General features: G+C 42.8%; 1 protein-coding gene across 42 annotated transcripts in view; it reads right to left on the bottom strand.

The window, feature by feature from the left end:
- Positions 1-20,440, bottom strand: part of WNK1 (WNK lysine deficient protein kinase 1) — a 161,835-nt gene extending 141,395 nt beyond the window's left edge. For all 42 annotated transcript variants that reach the window (XM_034935104.3, XM_034935107.3, XM_034935109.3 and 39 more), the window contains exon 1: positions 14,418-20,440. In XM_034935104.3, coding sequence (XP_034790995.2) covers positions 14,418-15,176 — 759 coding nt within the window. In that variant the 5' untranslated portion in view covers positions 15,177-20,440. The remainder of the gene's footprint in view (positions 1-14,417) is intronic.
- Positions 20,441-20,667: the final 227 nt, after the last annotated feature.

Raw genomic sequence — 20,667 nt, 5'->3', positions numbered from 1 at the left:
CAAAAAATTAGCCGGGTGTGGTGGTGCGTGCCTGTAATCCCAGCTACTCGGGAGGCTGAGGCAGAAGAATCGCTTGAACCTGGGAAGCGGAGGTTGCAGTGAGCTGAGATTGCACCACTGCACTCCAGTTTGGTGACAGAGCAAGACTCCGTCTCAAAACAAAAACAAAAACAAAAACAAAAACACTTCATCCATTACATGAAGAAAGGGAAAAATTATATTGTGTAATATTTAGCTAAGTACTGGTTGTTGAAGAAGTTAACTTTACTCATTAAGAGAATAAGAATGGCAGATGTTTAAAACATTAATGAGGTATTCACACCAAGTACACACTCAGTAAATACAGATTTGTGAAAGCCTATAATAGTGGTATTTATGGGTAATATGGCAGTTTTTCTGCCCTTCTATGAGGGATAGAATATGGTCAAGATTCTTATCACAGAAATCAAACTATGCTTTAGCCAGAGGATGATCACTAGCAAAATATCTCTATGCTCCCCACTTATGTCCATGAAAACAAAAAAATCTGTGGAGACATAAAGAAACCGATACAAGCAGGCCGGGCATGGTAGCTCACGCCTGTAATCCCAGCACTTTGGGAGGCCGAGGCGGGCAGATCACTTGAAGTCAGGAGTTCTAGGCCAGCCTGGCCAACATGGTGAAATCCCGTCTCTACTAAAAATATAAAAATTAGCTGGTCATGGTTGCAAGCACCTGTAACCCCAGCTACTTGGGAGGTTGAGGAACGATAATTGCCTGAACCCGGGAGATGGAGGTTGCAGTGAGCCAATATATCTCTCTACTGCACTACAGCCTGGGCCTGGACAGAGAGAGACTCTGCCTCAAAAACAAACAAACAAAAAAAACCTGATACAATGCAACACAAACAATTTGTCACCAAACTAAAACCTAAACTAGCCCCTCTATGTAGTAGGGTGCCTGGGTAGGCAGAACAAATATTTAAGTTGATAGTTTACCATTTATTAATGGCTGGTGGCTTTTTTTTTGTCTAGGTAGAAAAGAGCATGTCTAGGTAGAAAGGAGCCATCTAGAGTGGTCCTTCTCAGTTACGTCGTTGAAGCAAACAGACCTGAATTCAAAGGGAGTAGCAGATTCCATGTGTGACCTGATAAAAATCTGTCTCTATCAATTAGGAAGGGAGGTAAGAGGTGTGTAGAAGTATGCAGAAAAAGCCAAAAACTCTTCTGGTAAACAACTACAACTCCAAGGCCTTCCATTTTAAGTTTACTATTATTAGAAATTCCCTGATAAACTTCAATGTACTTCAATGCATAAACTGGCTGAAAAGTTTCCCTCACCCTGAACCCACACAGAGTAAGGCAACTCCCCTTGAAAGACAGGAGAATTAAAGTCTAAATTTGGGGATTACAGAGGGAAAGGAGATTTGCATGTGTAGGTAAGACTGAAAACCCCTATCAACCCGGCCAGGCGTGGTGGGTCATGCCTGTTATCCCAGCACTTTGGGAGGCCAAAGAGGGTGGATCACAGGGTCAGGAGTTTGAGACCAGCCCGACCAATATGGTGAAACCCCGTCTCTACTAAAAATACAAAAATTAGCCGGGCATGGTGGCGCGCGCCTGTAATCCCAGCTACTCAGCAGGCTGAGGCAGGAGAATTGCTTGAATCCGGGAGGCATAGGTTGCAGTGAGCCAAGACTGCACCACTGCACTCCAGCGTGAGCGACAGAGCAAGACTCTGTCTCCAAAAAAAAAAAAAAAAACCTATCAACCCAGAGAGTCTGCCACAACAGGAATATTTTAAGAAATCTGCCATATTTTGACATAAGCTCTTGTGTGTCCAAGTATGGATTACCCCTGGTGTAAGAGAGCATGAACCTGTCTGACCACAATGAACTATTTTAATCTAAAGAACATCTAGGGCCGGGCACGGTGGCTCACGCCTGTAATCCCAACACTTTGGGAGGCCCAGGTGGGCAGACCGCTTGAGGTCAGGAGTTCAAGATCAGCCTGGCCAACATGGTGAAACCCTGTCTCTACTAAAAACACAAAAATTAGCCAGGTGGGGTGGCAGACACCTGTAATCCCAGCTGCTTGGGAGGCTGAGGCAGGAGAATCACTTGAACCTGGGAGGCGGAGGCTGCAGTGAACTGAGATCATGCCACTGCACTCCAGCCTGGGCGACAGAGCAAGACTCCATCTCAAAAATAATAATAAAATAAGCCGGGTGTGGTGGCTCACACCTGTCATTCCAGCACTTTGGGAGGCCAAGGCAGGCGGATCATGAGGTCAGGAGTTCAATACCAGCCCAACCAACATGGTGAAACCTCGTCTCTACTAAAAAAACAAAAATTAGCTGGGCATGGTGGTGTGCACCTGTAGTCCCAGCTACTCGGGAGGCTGAGGCAGAAGAATCACTGGAACCCAGGAGGCGGAGGTTGCAGTGAGCCAAGATCATGACACTGCACTCCAGCCTGGGTGACAGAGCGAGACTGTCTCAAAAAAAAAAAAGAATAATCAAAGCTAAAGCAGTAATTGGCTTGGATAGATACCAAAGCAGACAAAACATGACAGTTCAATGTTTCAACTTTTAAAGACCTTTTCGAGCTCATCTATCCATCTCATCCTTGTACCCAACCTTCCCTGAACTTACTCATTTAAAATTACCAGAAGAAACAGCCTACACTTATTTTGTTCATGGTTTTATTTTTTAATTTTTATTTACATACATATATTTTATTATGGATTCAGGGGTACATGTGCAAGTTTGTTACATGGATATACTGCATAATGGTGAGGTTAGGGTTTCTAGTTACCTAACCTTATCGCCTTATCACCCAAATAGTGAACATTGTATCCAATATGTAATTTTTCAACCCTCACCCCAGCCTACACTTATTGTCTCTACTTTCTAAACTTCCTCTCATCCACTCATTAAACCCACTGCAAATTTTCCCTTCTTCTGAAACTGTAAGGTCACCAAATATTTTGAGTAACTATGACATATTGTTAACCTTTATTAATTCTGCATGTATGTGATAACATCCTTTGTACAGTTTCCCAAAAAATAACTATTTTTTCTTTATTAATAGAGTATACATATTTAAATGTGTAACTTCAGTTCTAAAAACAACACTCTATATACTTTAAAAGGATGAACTTTATGGTTAAAGTTGAACTTTTTGGATAAAGTTATTATTTTTATTTTTAAAATTTTCTGGAGACCCAGATCTTGCTACATTGCCCAGCCTAGTCTTAAACTCCTGGCCTCAAGCAATGCTCTCACCTCGGCCTCCCAGAAGTGCTGAGATTAGAAGTATGAGCCACCATGCACAGTCTTCATATTGTTATATTTTTTAAAAGCACAACTTGACCCAAGATCTGGATACAGCACATTCCAAAAGAATTTTCTGCAATGATTAAAAAAAAAATTGTTTTTGAGACAGGGTCATAGCTCTGTCACCTAGGCTGAAGTGCAAGTGGCATGATCAAGCCTCACTGCAGCCCTGACCTCCCCAGCTCAAGCAATCCACCCAGTTCAGTCTCTTAAAGTAGCTGGGGTTACAGATGCACACCACCAGGCCCAGCTAATTTTTTAATTTTTTGTATACAGGGTCTTGCTATGTTGCCCAGGCTGGTCTTGAACTCCTGGGCCCAAGCAATCCTCCTGCCTCAGCCTTCCAAAGTATTGAGATTACAGGTATAAGCCACCATGCCCAGCCTGAAAATGTTCTTTATCTGTGCAATCCAATATCGTAGCCACATGTTGTCACTGAGCACTTGAAATGTGGCTAGTACAGGACAATGAAGTTCTAAAAATTTCATTTTAATTTATTTAAATTTAAATAGCCACATAAAGGCTGGACGCGGTGGCTCACACCTGTACTCCCAGCACTTTGGAAGACTGAGATGGGTGGATCACCGGAGGAGTTCCAGACCAGCCTGGCCAACATGGCAAAACCCTGTCTCTACTAAAAATACAAAATTAGCTGGACGTGGTGGCACGTGCCTGTAATCCCAGCTACTCAGGAGGCTGAGGCAGAATTGCTTGAACCTGGCAGGCAGAGGTTACAGTGAGCCAAGATCACGCCACTGCACTCCAGCCTGGGTGGCAAGAGCGAAATAGCCACTTGAGGCTGGTGGATATTGTATTAGATAGTGAACAGTGCAGAAATCTAGGGCATTACCAGTGACTTACATGTATTTATGTGCTTTTCTCTTATTCAACCTCCCCCTTACTGAGGCAACCTTAAATTTAATTGTTAGTGACTTTTTTTTAAATTTCTTTTTGTCAGGGCTGTTTCTCAGTGGGAATGTTAATGATTTTTCTTTCTTTTTTTTTTTTTTTTTTTTTTTTTTTTGAGACGGAGTTTCGCTCGTTGCCCAGGCTGGAGTGCAATGCTGCGATCTCGGCTCACCACAACCTCCACCTCCCCGGTTCAAGCGATTCTTCTGCCTCAGCCTGCCGAGTAGTTGGGAATATAGGCATGCGCCACCAGGCCCAGCTAATTTTTGTATTTTTAGTAGAGACGGGGTTTCTCCATGTTGGTCAGGCTGGTCTCCAACTCCTGACCTCAGGTGATCCGCCCACTTCAGCCTCCCAAAGTGCTGGGATTACAGGCGTGGGCCACCGTGCTGTGTTAATGATTTGTTAATAGCCAAGTGCAACAATTTCAACAGCCTAACTACTACATTTCTTTACTACTACTTGTTAAATTCATTCTCCACAATTACTACTATGAAAATAGAACTTCTCTGATGTATTATTTTCTTGAAATTTTATTCCCTTGGTAATTGTTACTATTTTGCCTGAGGACCATTACTCTTCCCTCTCCCCCTCTCTAATTTTTCTATCTCTTCATATCCTCCCCCTAGCTTATCTCATTTACTTCCATTATTTCAGCTACAACTAATATAGACATTTTTGGGAATCATCAGCTTTTATCTTCATCTCAGACCTAGTCTTCAAGTTTTAGTAATATATCCAACTGCCTATTGAACTTCTTACTGGAGATTACATAAGAATCTCAATCTCAACATGTCCAATTGAATACATCTCCATACCTCCTCCCATCTAAAAAACAAAAAACCTTAAAACTTAAAAAAAACCTTTGATTTTTCTCTCTCAGTTGACAGCACTATCATCCCCTAACCTCTTATCCATGCTTCGTTTTTCCTCCAAACACTAATTAATCACTAAATTATCCACTAAACCCTAAATATTTTATCTCCTAAATATCTAAATGTTCTATTCCTTCTATTATCTCCCTAGTTTAGGTCCTAAAAATCTCACACTCATATCCTAACTAGAGTAGCCCTCCCTTACTTGAGGCTTCACTTCCCACCGTCCAAAAATATTAAATGGAAAATTCCAGAAATAAACAATTCATAACTTTCTCTTTTTTTTTTTTGAGACAGAGTTTCCCTCTTGTCGCCCAGGCTGGAGTGCAATGGCGCAATCTTGGCTCACTGCAACCTCCACCTCCCGGGTTCAAGTGATTCTCCTGCCTCAACCTCCCAAGTAGCTGGGATTACAGGCATGCACCACCACACTAGTTTTTTTTTGTATTTTTAGTAGAGACAGGGTTTCACCATGTTGACTAGGCTAGTCTCCAACTTCTGACCTCGGGTTATCCACTAACCTCGGCCTCCCAAAGTGTTGGGATTACAAGCGTGAGCCACCACGCCTAGCCAACAATTCATGACTTTTAAATTGTGTGCCATTCTGACTAGTGTGATGAAATCTCGAATGGGACATGTCATCCCTTTGTTCAGCATATTCACACTGTTAATGCCACCCACCCATCTCGTCCTTTAGTCACTTAGTCTAATGGGTTATGGGATGGAAAAAGCAAAGTATGCATAGGGTTCAGTAGTGTCTGTAGCTTCAGGTATCCACGGGAGGTCTTGCAAACCTCAAAGTAAACAGAACCAAAAGATAAAAATACGGACCAGGAGTGGTGGCTCACGCCTGTAATTCCAGCACTTTGGGAGGCCGAGGCTGGCGGATCGCCTGAGGTCGGGAGTTGGAGACCAGACTGACCAACATGGAGAAACCCCACCTCTACTAAAAATACAAAATTAGCCGGGCATGGTGGCGCCTTCCTGTAATCCCAGCTACTCGGGAGGCTGAGGCAGGAGAATCCCTTGAACTCGGGAGGCAAATGTTGTGGTGAGCCGAGATCGCGCCATTGCACTCCAGCTGGGCAACAAGAGTGAAACTCTGTCTCAAAAAAAAAAATGAAAAGCAGGAGAAAAAAATAACCATTATCCCCTAAGAAGAAGAGCGGGGACTATTGGAATCTCTACACTTCCCCCTGTATGCCTTTAATCTATTTTTGGGCAATTACTGCTATGCAAATCTAACCAATTAACTTCTCTGTTTAAAACTCAACTCTTCAGTTACTCTCTACTTTCCACACATAAGAACAGTCTGCCCTCCACATCCTCAGGTTCCATATCCACATGTTCTGCATCCATGGATTCAACTAACTGCAGATGAAAATATTGGGGGGAAAAACAATAACAAAATACAATAATAAAAAACAACATGAATTTTAAAACACTACAGTATAAAAACTATTTACATAGCACTTACATTGTATTAGGTATTATAAGTAATTTAGTGATGACTTAAACTATACGTGAGGAGCCACACCTGTAATCCCAGCGTTTTGGGAGGCAGAGGCAGATGGATCACTTGAGGTCAGGAGTTCGAGACCAGCCTGACCAACGTGATGAAACCCCATCTCTACTAAAAATACAAAAATTAGTTGGGCATGGTAGCATGTGCCTGTAATCCCAGCTACTCGGGAGGCTGAGGCATGACAATCGCTTGAACCCAGGAGGCAGAGGTAGCAGTGAGCTGAGATTGTGCCACTGCACTCCAGCCTGGGCAACAGAGCAAGACTCAGCCTCAAAAAAAAAAAAAAATTAAATTAAAAAAATAAACTATACAGGAGGATGTACTACTGTAGGTTATATGAAAATACCCCATTTTATTTAAGAGACTTGTGCATTTGTGAATTTTGGTACCCTGGGGTGGGGGCTGTCTGGAACCAATCTCCTGTGTATACTGACGGATGACTGTGTGTGAGAGGGGCAATATGGAGAGTTCAAAGAACATTTTAATATGACAATGATATCTAGTAACTCTTTAGCATGTTAAAGAGATAAATCTGTTGCATTTCCCGATTTACCTTAATCCACAATAATCTACCAGTCCATGGAAGGAGATGATCCACATAAAGATAGATATATCAGGTTATGCAGCTCAAAACTCTTAGCCATGAAAATGATCTTATCCCAAGAAATCTGTTAATCTCTATCTAGTAACAGAGAATGTGCACATTAATCATTTGATTCACTAATTAATTTCATTTCTCACTGTTTGGTTTATACATTAGTGTGTGTTCGATTAACTAGACCATCTACCACGTATCTACTGACAAAAATAATATTGTCTCTGAGAAGCTGAACCTCAGCTGCACAAAAGGTATCTGCAGGAATGACAGTGTGGTTTGTCTTAACTAACCTGAGTATGATGATTACAACAAGCAAATTTCCAAACACTCTTAAACTAAAACTGTTAAAATTCTTAAGAATTTTTACATTCCTGAGAAAATTATTTGCTTGTTATGACTAACAGCTTATCTGAGGACTCTTCTAAAAAATCATTCCAACATATTCATTTAGCATAATGTATTTAATATGGTAATTTGGCAAGGCCAAGATTCAAGTCACAACACTAAAAAGTAAATTATTTATGAAACCCCACCTGAAAAATCTAAATTAATATAAGTGAAGGTGGAGATATTATATGATCAATTAAGTTGGCCACAAAACCACAGCTTACTGATGCTTTTCCTCTTATGTAAAAATCACAAATAACCAATCTTTTAAAAACTACATATAAACCAGGAACGGCGGCTCATGCCTGTAATCCCAGCACTTTGAGAGGCCAAGGCAGGTGGATCACCTGAGGTCAGGAGTTTGAGACCAGCCTGTCCAACACGGTGAAACTCTGTCTCTATTAAAAATACAAAAAAAAAAAAAAAAATTAGCCGGGTGTGGTTGTGGGTGCCTGTAATCCCAGCTACTCTGGAGGCTGAGGCAGGAGAATCGCTTGAACACAGGAGGTGGAGGTTTCAGTGAGCCAAGATCCCAAGATCACGCCACTGCACTCCAGCCTGGGCGACAGAGCAAGACCCCATCAACAACAACAACAACAACAACAACAACAAAAACTACATATAAAATTAAGTCTGCTACCTGTCAAAGGCATAATCATCTTCCAAATAAAATATTAAGAGCTTCTGACAATGTTTCTTCAAACTGAAAAGCTCCCCTGTTAAGATTTGAGAAATTAAGTTGACAAAGCAAAAAGCTCCTAAAATCCAACTAAGTTTAATATATTCCATTTGTAACAGGTGACAATTTATAGCCTTCTAAATGAATATTTAAGTATTCTTTGTTATATTTTATATAACACAACATTTTTCAAAGTACATTCACATAGTATTTCAGTGGATCTTCAACAATCCTAAATCAGTAAGACATATTGCTAATAAATGAGCATTATAGATTAAGTTCCTTACTCAAAGCTCAGAAAATTGGGTAATCTAGAACTCAAGGGTTCTGCCTTGGTGCTCCTTTTCATTGTATAGTATTCTATTACACCATAGTGAACTTTCCAAAGACTAATGGATTAGACAAAATATATAAACAATTTCAATATGATAAATAAATACTGTAAGAATTATATATGAGATCCACCAAAAGAAAATATGCTTTCTAGATACATGCAAAGATGAGACAAGGATCTTAGCAGATTCTGAAAATAAGCAGTTCAGAAAGATTGGCATTTGGGTGATGGGTCACAAAATTAAAATGTTAGGCAAAGGCCAGGTAGAGCTAAGGAATTTAAAAGCACCAGTAACATAAAGATCAATACCTGCTTTCCTCCTCCTCCAAGAACAGTAGTTAAGTTTTGCTATATGATTTTTCAAGCATAAATATAAACAAACAAAATCTTCGCAGATTCCCTCAAAAGGACAACCTAAAAAAGATGCTGCATCATCACAGTTAATATTTATGTGGCAGGCCCTATCCTACATGTTTTATATATGTTCATTCATTTAATCAGCACAACTCTATAAAATGGGTACTCTTTTTTACACCCATTTTACAGACAGGAAACTAGCACAAAACTTGCTCAAGGTGACACAATTATGTAGCTGAGCCTTGATTTGAGCCCAGGCAATCTAGTTCTTAACTACTACGTTACAAGGCAGAAAAATGGCCTCTTCAAACATAAACTGAGGTCATGCTAAGTCTCACCTATTCCTGCAGACCAGGTTTTAAAACAAAACAAAACGGCTGAGCATGGTGGCTCAAGCCTGTAATCCCAGGACTTTGGGAGGCCAAGGCGGGCAGATCACGAGGTCAGGTGTTCAAGACCAGCCTGGCCAACATGGTGAAACCCCATCTCTACTAAAAATACAAAAATTAGCCGGGCGTGGTGGCGCTCGCCTGTAATCCCAGCTACTCAGGGGGCTGAGGCAGGAGCATTGCTGGAACCCGGGAGGTGGAGGTTGCAGTGAGCCGAGATCGCGCCACTTGTACTCCAGCCTGGGCGACAGAGTGAGACTCTGTCTCAAAAACAAAAAAAAAAAAAAAAAAAAAAACTCAAATAAAATGCAAGTTACTAAATATATACTTTAAATTATCAATATAATTTAAAGAACTGGTATAGCAAAGGTGTACTAATCGTAATTATGAATTATTTCATAGTATGCTAAATATTTTCAGAAATGATAATTGAGTACAGCTACTCTTGCTGCTTTTACAGCTTTATCTAAAAAAATGTAAAAACTACCAGAAAACCCAAATAACAGGTTTAGGATGATTTCTGAAAATGAGAGCCCAGTTTTAGTTGAATGTTTCCATAGGGATGAACTAAGATGAATTTTATTTATATTTATATACATATATTTTTTATTTTTTTGAAATTCTTTGATAAGCTGCTGGTGGAATAAGATAAATTTTAAATGACTAGGCTCTTACATCAGAATTTGAATGTCAAGAAATGAATTGTCACAAAGCAACAATAGATTCCTGGTTTGTTTTACACAAAAACAACCTCTTTCCAGGTTTTTAGATTACTTCTCAGACTGTGTTACTATGGGTCAGAAAAAAGGTAAGAGAAAAAAATTTGCCAATACTCCTAATCGGTGACTTTGAGGATTTAAGAACAAACTCCAAAAACTATTCCCTGAGACGGAAAGTTACGCTGATTCTCATCCTAAAAAATAAGGAATGTGGCACAAATTTAAAAGATAAGAGGGAAAAAATCACCAACATTCAAATAGAGAGATTCAGTTCAATTAGATATTTTAAGAACTATAGCAAAGAAATAAATGATGGTTTCTTAAGCACAGAACCACATCCCATTTCTGTAACACTGCTAAACTATTCACAAAATATTAATGTCATGTACTCATGACACACAGTCTTAATAAAAGACAGAGAAAAATAGGCAGTTAAGTATATTGGAGCTTCAACAAAAATATGATTTAACCTCTCTTTTCAGGTAGATGTGGAAACAATCTCATCAACATATAACGCATCATGTGAACTCTTCAGAGGCAACTTGGGAAGGTGCTTAAAATAAATCATTCTTAAATCTGTGCATCAATGTTTTCTTTTTCTTTCTTTCTTTTTTTTCTTTTTTTTTTTAGAGACAGAGTCTCACCCTGTCACCCAGGCTGGAGTGCATTGGCGTGATCTCGACTCACTGCAACCTCTGCCTCCCGGGTTCAAACGATTCTCCTGCCTCAGCCTCTCGAGTAGCTGGGATTACATGCGTGCGGACCACGCCCAGCTAATTTTTGTATTTTTAGTAGAGATGGGGTTTCACCATGTTGGCCAGGCTGTTCTCGAACTCCTGACCGCGTGATCCACCCGCCTCGGCCTCCCAAAGTGCTGGGATTACAGGCATGAGCCACCGCACCCGGCTCCATCAATGTTTTCTTAAAGGAAATTATGCTATCTTTTTTGAAAAACAAGATCCCTTTCTAGAAAAGCAATGTAAACTCTGCAGATAGAGCCCAACAGTAATATTTTCTGACCAAGACAACCAAATATTAAAATTAAGGTGCACTACTTGTCTAATAAAACCAGTTAAAGAAATCTGCATCTTAAACATCTCGGTAATTACTGAAGGTCCTGTGGTATCAAAATATTACCTAGGTATTATTTACTAAGAATTGATGCTTGTAATTAGCTGGGTGTGGTGGGGTGCGCCTGTACTCCCAGCTACTTGGGAGGCTGAGGCAGGAGAATCGCTTGAACCCAGGAGGCGGAGGTTGCAGTGAGCTCAGATCGCGCCACTGCACTCTAGCCTGGAGATAGAGCAAGACTCTGTCTCTTTTTAAAAAAAAAAAAAAGAATTGATGCTTGTTTTACTAAAGAGCAATGCATAGCATAACATGACTCTAAAAAAATTAGCATGGCAGAAAATAGCTTGATTTGTATACCATATTCACCCATCCACAAAAGCCTATTTATATCTCAATTTGAAGTGATAAAAATCAACACCCAAAACAGAAGCCTGAAATTTGCCATGGGTATAAGGACCAGGTTTCTCCAGAAATCCAACAGCCACTTCCACACCAAAACAATATTGCTTCATTTGAAATGACTTATTAGCATCTACTGGACTAAAAATGCTTTATCATCTCCCAAATTATTAGATCCTAACTAGCTTTTGCTCTTCATCTACCTAATCAAGTTATTTACCTGCTCTATGATTTCAGGTTCCTTATTTGTCAAATAAATAGCTGGGCAGGATAACCTAAGATTTCTCCCAGTTTCAATACACTAAGATTTTTAACTCAACAACTTAACTCAATATTCTCCTGTCTTGCTTCAGAAATATATGTATATTAAAAGGATACATTTAGCGAAAAAGTTTCTATCTTTCCAGTGCTTTAGTAATCCCTTGGCTTGTCCTTTAATCTGGCTCCAAAGATAAAAGTTCAAACACTGACCCACTGAATACTTTATTAGGCATGTAGTGCAAGTGTCCTGGTCAAAAAACCAAAAATACTGCCTAACTACTGCTATAAAGGATTTTTCAGATAAGATAATCTTTTCAAAATCAAAACAAAAAATTACAGAAGCACAGACAAATGACATGGAAGTTTCTAAACCAGGTACCACTTAATAAGCTAGGATTCATCTAGTTCTGCAGCCAAATCCTGAAATGACTCAAAAATAATATGCGATGTAAGATTTTCTTTAGTTTGGTAATGCCCATGCCTAGATAGAGAATTAAAAATCCAAAAAGTTACGAGTTCTAAGAAAACCTGAGAAGCTTAGACAAAGTTTTTATCGTGACATTAGACAAATTAAGTTTTTTTCACTGTATTATCAGTTCCAAGATAATAAAGTATCAGAAAATTCCAGGTGATAAAAGGAAAACACACATCACATGCTGAGAAGTCTCAGAAGTGAAATAATTAAAACTAACAAAATTAATTCATAAAGTGCTCAACAAGTAATTGGGTCCAGTCTTAAAAAAGTAAGGTAACCGGTTAAGGAAAACAAAATTGTTAAAAAGCACCTATTCAAATATAAAACTATAATGGAAGAATAAAATTCCAGCATCAGTATCAATAAGCATCGATAGTACAAGAAAGAAATGTGTCTACCTGTAAATTTCTGCCTGTAAACCAAAAGGAATCGGACATAAGTTTTTTTGTTGTTGTTGTTTTTGTTTGTTTTTGAGACGGAGTCTCGCTCTGTCACCACGCTGCAGTGCGATGGTGCGATCTCCGCTCACTGCAACCTCCACCTGCTGGGTTCAAGCTATTCTCCTGCCTCAGCCTCCCGAGTAGTTGGAATTACAGGCGCGCGCCACCATACCCGGCTAATTTTTGTATTTTTAGTAGAGTCGGGGTTTCCCCATGTTGGTCAGGCTGGTCTCGAACTCCTAACCTCGTGATCCACCCGCCTTGGCCTCCCAAAGTGCTGGGATTACAGGCGTGAGCCACCGTGCCTGGCCCAGACTAAGTTTTTTGAATATGACTGACCAAAATGAACAGTTTTCGTTTGACGAGGTTTTTTTTTTTAAAGATCTGTCACCTTTTCAATTTTAAAATACTATAAAATTAATGAGTAGTTTTAATTTCACACTACCTTAGAAGTTCTACATCATTAACTGTAAAAGTTAAGAAATGATTATGTTTGTAAAGAACTTCTTAGTTTTTAAGTTTACTTCCACATGCTGTGTTAATTTCACATTTGATATGGCCTTAGTTATTTGGAACCTGACATTCAAAGGGTTACGTGTTAACATATTAGTTCATGGATAAAATAAGTTCCAAGATCATTCAGTTATTTTCATATCCTGTATCAGGCTGGTCTATATTCTTGGCAAGATTACTATCAATAATGGCATTTTTTATGTATGCATAATGTGGCTGACTTCCTTCAGCATAAACCTGCTCCTACTAATAACCTATGTTCACCTATGCCCAGTCAGGGTAATATTTAAGCAAGCTGCTTCAGTAAGTCAAGCAACAAGTAGCCCAAACTCAGCTGTTTAAACCTAGAATGTACTAGTCAACCGGAATGACACACCATTATTTACACCACTAGAGGTTAAAAAAGGAAGTGTTGCGACTCCTTCGGACTCTTGGGAAAGTTTAGCTTAAAGATATTTTATAAGATTAAAACAATGATGATGACATTACGACTCTCAAAGCACTTACACAATTTTGCATGGGCTCCTGTACTATTCGCTGTATAGTGAATGGGCTGAAAGACATTAGTTTAATGAACAACGTCAGAGCAATGCTGCTACTGTAAGGCTTAAGCATCATTAGGTAGAACAACATCAAACATCCAAAAGGGGCAGAGAAGAGTCTTTTTTTAATAATTATTTTATACTAAATGCCTGTGCAACCATCAAGCAAAATACATCCAAAGGTACAAGGTTGTTCTCATTTAAAAAGAACAGCCTGATCTCAGGAATGGAAACACGCTTCTACACCCAGACGCAGCTCATCACTGCAGAGCCTTTGATGAGATTGAAATGCACAGAGGAAGAAGCATCTGTACTTTCAACTTCCCCACTCATTCCAAGTTTCCTGCCAGACTCTAAACCAGGAGACAATTCGTTTGTACTAAGATGACCTTCACCACCGCTGCCCGGTAGCAAATCCCTCTGGCTACCAGTAATTCTTATCCTATCCCAACCCCTAGGCACATGCTCCACATTCTCCTAATTTCAGCCCCTTTCAAAAGTTGGCCTCCCCCTCCCACTCGGAGTCCAACAGAGAATGCCAAGTGAAGGGTGAACTCGATCAACTGGCTTCGCCGAGCCAAATTTGGGATCCAAAGGACCGTCAAATAAAGAAGTAGGTGGGGCTTTACCTGCAGTTCACACCAGGCGACTTCCACGGTGGTTTCAGTGTCCAGACCTTTGTAGACCGTCTTAAAGGAGCCTCTGCCGATTTCGATGTCAAACTTGAGAAAGCGGCCATCGTTAGACATTCCCACGGCCTTGGTCTCCAGCTCTTCGATATCATCCTGCTGCTGGCTCCGTTCCTCCTGTGGCTCCTTGGCGCTGCCGCCGCCGCTGCCACTTCTCGCCGGCGGCGGCTCCTCTTTGCTCCCCACAAGGCTAGGCTGGGACACTGGGCGGTCTTTGCTGGTACTGCTGGGGACGGTCGAGGGGGCAGGGCCCGCGACGGCCTGTTCCCCAGGGGCGGCAGCGGCTGGAGGCTGCTGGGCTACCTGGGAAGTGGCGGTGGCGGTCACGGTCTCTTCCCGGTGGGGCTCCGGCGGAGCACTCTGCGGGACAGCCGCGGGGATGCTGGGCTGGGGGAGGGAGAGAGGAAGGCCGGGAAGCTCCAGTGCAGTGGCATTGGAGTCGCAGATGACACTCCGGCGGAAGAAGCGGTGCTCAGTGGTGGTAGTGGTCGCGGCCGCCCCACGGCTGTCCTTGTCCATAGTGTGGCGGCGGCGCCTGTACTCCTCGGTCCTGCCGGTCACAGCGTCGGCGGCCGCGGCTCCCAGTTTCTCCCCCACGGAGGAATCGGAGCTGGAGCCATTCTTGGGGGCAGGAGCCGGCGGCGAGAGGAACAGGGAACCGGGAGTGCTGCTCTGCTTCTCTGCGGCGCCGCCAGACATGGTCGGTTCGCTGGAGAGAGGCGAGCGGGCTCGGATTCGTGAATGAAAAGGGCGTGAAGGGCCGAGCCGCCCGCGCAGAGGTCTGCAGGGCACCGCGGCCGGGCGGGTTCGCGCCGACCCGGACGACGCCTCACTCAGCACTGACAAGCCGCGACGAGGGACAGGCGGACCGCTGGGCCCAGCTGCGGCGGCTGCTGGCACCGAGGCTGCTGCGGCTCACGAGGAGGGCTCGAAGGCGGGCGATTCGGGAGCTGAGCCACGGGGGTTAGCGCCGCACGGTCCGCATCCATCCTGCGGCGAGCGGCGGCCGGGCGGGCGGTGGCAGCAGAGGCGCCGCAGTCATGAGGGGAGGGCCCGGGGCCGGCACCGAGTCGAGGCGGATGCGGCGGACGCGGCTCCCACTGCCGCCGCTCGCCGAGCTGGGCGGGCTAGGCCCAGAGGGCGGCGGCACCGCGAGCACGGGACCAGGTCCGACGCCCGGGCGGTGGCAGCCCCGGGGCAGAGGAGTGGGAGGGGCCGAGGCGGGCGAGGGAAGGCCGCGGCCCGGCTCCCGGTCACTCGGGCGGCCGCCTCCTCCCACACGCGCCCCCAGCGATGGGGACCGGCCTCACAGGTCGCCCATCGCCCAGAGGCGAAGGGCCGGAGCCTCGGAGCCTCGGCGCCTGAGGAGCGGGCCCCCCCTTCCCCGAGGCCTCCCCGCCCGCCCCAGGCCTGGCAAACCCGTCTCCTCCCGGGCCGGTGCCGGGGGCTGACGGAGGAGGGAACGGCGGGGAGGGGAGGGCCGCTCACCGCGGGGCCCGAGCTCCGCTGCTTCTCTGAGGCAAGAGGAGAGGAGACCTAGAGGACTGGGTGAGGGGGAATAGGGAGAGAAAAGAGCAGTCACCCCCACCAGGCGCCTTCTGTCACCGAAGATGGGGGTGCGGAGTAGCCGAGAGAGGAGCCGCGTCCACCCGGGAAACTCTCCGCGCTAAATGGCGCCGGGAGTCTGAAGCCTCCACACAGCCCGCTCGGATCCCGCCCCCCGCCGCCCGGAGCAGCCCCACCCCCCACCTCGCTCCGGGGCTTTTGCGCAGGCGTGCTAGCCCCGAGGCACCCTGGGACTTATAGTTTACGGGTTGGCGGGGATGAACGGGACCTAGAAGAAAAGTGCCTACGACTTCCGTGACGCCTTGCGGTTGCTGTAGCCTAATGCCTCGTGGGAGTTGTAGTTTTCTTTGGAAACCGTCCCTTCTGAAAGGCTGATGGGAGCGTCATCACGGGTCGCTCAACCCCATCCCGAAGTCCGCGCGAGCTTAGGAAAATCATTATTTAGGGATTAATTGTGGAAGAAGGAAAGGAAGGGAAAAAAAAAAAAAAGAAGAGGAACGCGCGGGCGGGTGGGGGGGGATGGAAAGACTCCCATCATGCTCTACTAAGCTAGAGAGCTCTTAGGGTTGCCATGCAATGAAAAATGATCTGTTGTTCATCTTTAATGGAGAGAGCCGCAGTAGTGTTGAGTGACTGCAGGGCTGTGAGGGTGGAAGGGAAGGGCAGAGCAGGATAACCGGAGCCTGAGCTCTGAGTCGGAGGAGGGGAAAAGAAACTTTGTGAAGATTGTGCATGAAATTAATATTGATTAAATGGATTGGAGGAGGAGACAGGGAGGATTATCTTCCATCCTCCTCCCCTCATCAATTAAGGCCACATTCTCAGCTCCTGGCCGAGACGGATATTCTGGCTCTCAAAAAAGGGCTGCCTTACTGAAATCGGGGATCCTAGTGAACTCTATCTTTGCTTTGTCTGAAAAATAATAAAAGGGGGGTTGGGGGAGCGGTGGATTCAAGAAAAGATAAGGGCTACGGATCTATGGGTCTTTGACCACACTTGGGGGGCTGGGCTGACTTCTGCCTTTGTAGTTGGTTGAAACTTATTTTCCACCTTTCTTCTGCTTGGCGGCTTCGTGAAACAACACCCCCTCTTTCTCTAGAGCTCCTGAATGTCCACATGCAATGTCTACAAAGGCTCTGGGCCCGGGAAATGTGGATCCATGCGGCTTGCCGCCATGGAATGTTTTTCTTGAAAGCATCCTTGTCGGCCTGGACCCCTGTGCTCCTCGCAACTACTCAAGATGTGGAGGGGATGAGCACCAGGGGGCACCAGACGGAGTAGGAAGCCGGACTCGGGAGCAGACGGCAGTTTAAAAGCCTCAGTCCAACCGGTGGAGAGCGGGAAGCGCTGAAAACGTACGCAACCGCATCAGAGCGTCCGGACGCGGCCGCCTCTCTTCAGCGCCCGCTGCGGAACAAGCTCGGAAGCGCGCGTCGGGGCCGAGGACCACGCTGCGAGCGAGCAGCTAGCAAGGAACTCGGCAGGAGGTTCCTTAGCACAGTTATCGGATGAGCTCCACCTACAGAAGGCTTGCCCTACAGTTCATGTTAATTCATCTGATACGTAAAATAGTTAACGCTATTTTTCTTTTCTTTTTTGTTGTTTATCACAAGCTACACTTTCAAGTTTACAAAAATGTTTTAAACCAATAAGATTGTTAGGTTTCATGAAGCTGACAGGTTACGAACATTTTAAAATGCCGATTCAGTAGGGACAACTAGAGTACTAAAATATTAGTGTTCCATTGCTTTAGAAAATGTATCTTTCATTCGTTTGCTATTGGTAATGGTAAATAATCTCATTATGGTAAATGGAATTAAGAGTGTTTTTCTAACCGTAAACCTAATGTAAGCAAGGGAAGAAATGGCTGTAAAATACATTTTTATTGTACTTTTGAGTAAAATAAAACTTACCCAATTGTTGCTTCACTAGGAAAAATAGTCTGATTTTAAACATAAGGCAGCTAATTACAAATTGGCAAGTTAAAAGAAGATCAGGAAATCACAATGTTCCCTTTTGGCACCATGAAAAAATTAGGATATTTTTGTGTGAGTGGTTGTTAAAGGATTTTATTATTGCCTGTTCCTGTTTACTGAGCCCTGAAACTTTGGCCACACTGCATTGGACACAAGTCCCTTGATAATCACCGTGCCCTATCAACATGTCTTTTCAACCAGGAACAACTAAATTCATTGTAAGTAATTTAATTAACTGTTGACTTAAAACCACACTTGCCTAGGAGACAGCTTTTCCCACTTGTGTAATATTAGCTTTACAATGAAAACAGATACAATTTTAAGTTGAATATAATCTTATTATGTACAATGATTAGATTTAAAGGTTATGTTAGTGTGCGTATTTTACTAACAAACACTTTTTTGCTCAGTTTTTGTTTTGTTTTGTTTTGTTTTGAGAGAGTCTCACTCTGTCGCCCAGGCTGGAGTACAGTGGCTTGATCCCAGCTCACTCAGTTCTTTTTAATGCTTACCAACCTACCTCCAAGTAAATGGTATTTTCTGTTACTCATTACTATAATTCCTAATAGTACTTTTCCTTTCTCTGTCACTTCAATTATCCAGTAAAGAATCAACCTCTCTATGTTCCATATGAAACATCAAGTGACTATAAACAGAGATAACAAAGAACCCAGGATACAATGAATGCACTAAGCTCAGAGGTTTGACTTCCTTACATTTGGTTCCACAAGAAGAATACAAGTATGTTATTCTGTCTCACCATGTCTCTATTCTCTCTAGTTCTTGTTCATGTTCTCACATTGATTGATTCATGTTTCTTTCTATTCCCTTCCATTCACATTTTTTTGTTTACATGGTTTCTGCCATTGGTAACTAGCTAGCAATGAAAGTCAGAGACACCTTTGATTTAGACAGTGGCTGAAATATCCTAAACACACAAAATCTACCTTACTTTGAATATGGCAAAATATTGATACATAAAGTTGCTTCTTGAAGTGTAAGGGGAAAATTGTCCCACCTTAAGAGCATTTCTCTTTTTTTTTTTGTCTCCTTTCCCTCATTTTCCCATGCTCCTTTGTCTTGCCTATGGGTAATTTTAATTTTACCTCTTTGTCATCTGGAACCCTGTCATCTGGAAGTAGGAAGTGAGAATCAGGCAGCTAAACAATGAAGAATAGTTTTTTAAGAACTTTATATTATAAATGAAATAAAGGGGGTGGGATTTTCCCTATATCAAAGTATATTATAAAACCATAAAATTAAATCTATATGGTATTGAGATAAGCATAGGCAATGGAACAGAAGAGAGAGTACAGAAACAGTCTCATGTATGTATGGGAATTTCATATAGAAAATGGCATTTGAAGTCAGTAGGGCAAAATAATAAACAGTGCTTGGACAATTAGTTATTCATTTGAAAAATAAATGAGGTCAGTGTTTACTTCAGACTGTTCACAAAATTAATTTCCACATAAATTGAAGAACTAAACTTTTAAAAAATATCTCTAAATAATTTTTTAAATGTAGGAGAACATAGGGTACTAAAGGGCTTCAAAGAGCAATCCAAGAGCCACAAAGGAAAATATTTGACAATATCAAAATTGATAATCTATTCAACAAAACACAAGTGACAAACTGCCAGAAAAACTCTGGAGACTGTATAACAAAAGATTAATATCCAAAAGATATGGGGGAAAAAAAACCCTCTTAAATCACTGAGAAAAAGGCAAACCACTGTATAGAAAAGGAGGATATGAAAAGATAATTTACAAATGCCATGGTGGCTTACACCTATAATCCCAGCACTTTGGGAGCCTAAGTGGGAGGATCACTTGAGGTCAGGAGCTCGAGACCAGCCTGGCCAACATGGTGAAACCCCGTCTTTACTAAAAATACAAAAATTAGCCGGGCATGGTGGTGCGCGCCTATAGTCCCAGCTACCCGGGAGGCTGAGGCACGAGAATCGCTTCAACTCAGGAGGTGGAAGTTGCAGTGAGCCGAGATTGAACCATTGCACTGCAGCCTGAGCAACAAAGCGAGACTGTGTCTCAGAAAAAAAATAAAATAAAGCAGTAAATGCAAATAACAAAAATAGACATGAAAAAGATGCTGAAACTCAGTAACTAGCAAAATGCAGATTAAAATATAATATTTTCTCTCATAAAATTGAAAAATTATCTTTTTTTGAGACAGAGTCTCATTCTGTTGTCCAGGCTGGAGTGCAGTGGTGCAATCACAGCTCACTGTAGCCTCATACTTCTTGGCTCAAGCCTGCCGAGTAGCTGGGACCACAGGTGTGCACCACCATGTCCAGCTAATTTTTAAATTTTTTGTAGAGATGAAGTCTCACTATGTTACCTTGGCTGGTCTGAACTCCCTGGACTTAAGCAGTCAGGCGTGAACCACCACGCCTGGTCTAAATTGAGAAAAAAAAAAAAAAAAATTTTTTTTTTTTTTTTTTTTAGTGTCCCCATCATGGCAATTTGCAAAATTTTTAGGGATTCATAATATCAAGTGTTGGCAAGGATGTGGAGAAACATGCTGTTAATGATACGGTAAATTGGTACAAGCTTTTTTGAGGGCAATTTGTTAGCAATTATTAAAACGTACAATGTGCATCGTCTTTTTCTTTCTTTTTGGTACCTACC

Source organism: Pan paniscus, chromosome 10 (assembly GCF_029289425.2).
Source record: "Pan paniscus chromosome 10, NHGRI_mPanPan1-v2.0_pri, whole genome shotgun sequence".
NCBI classification, from domain to species: Eukaryota; Metazoa; Chordata; class Mammalia; order Primates; family Hominidae; genus Pan; species Pan paniscus.
Note: the sequence above shows the minus strand (reverse complement) of the source record. Positions and strands in the feature narration are given on the sequence as shown.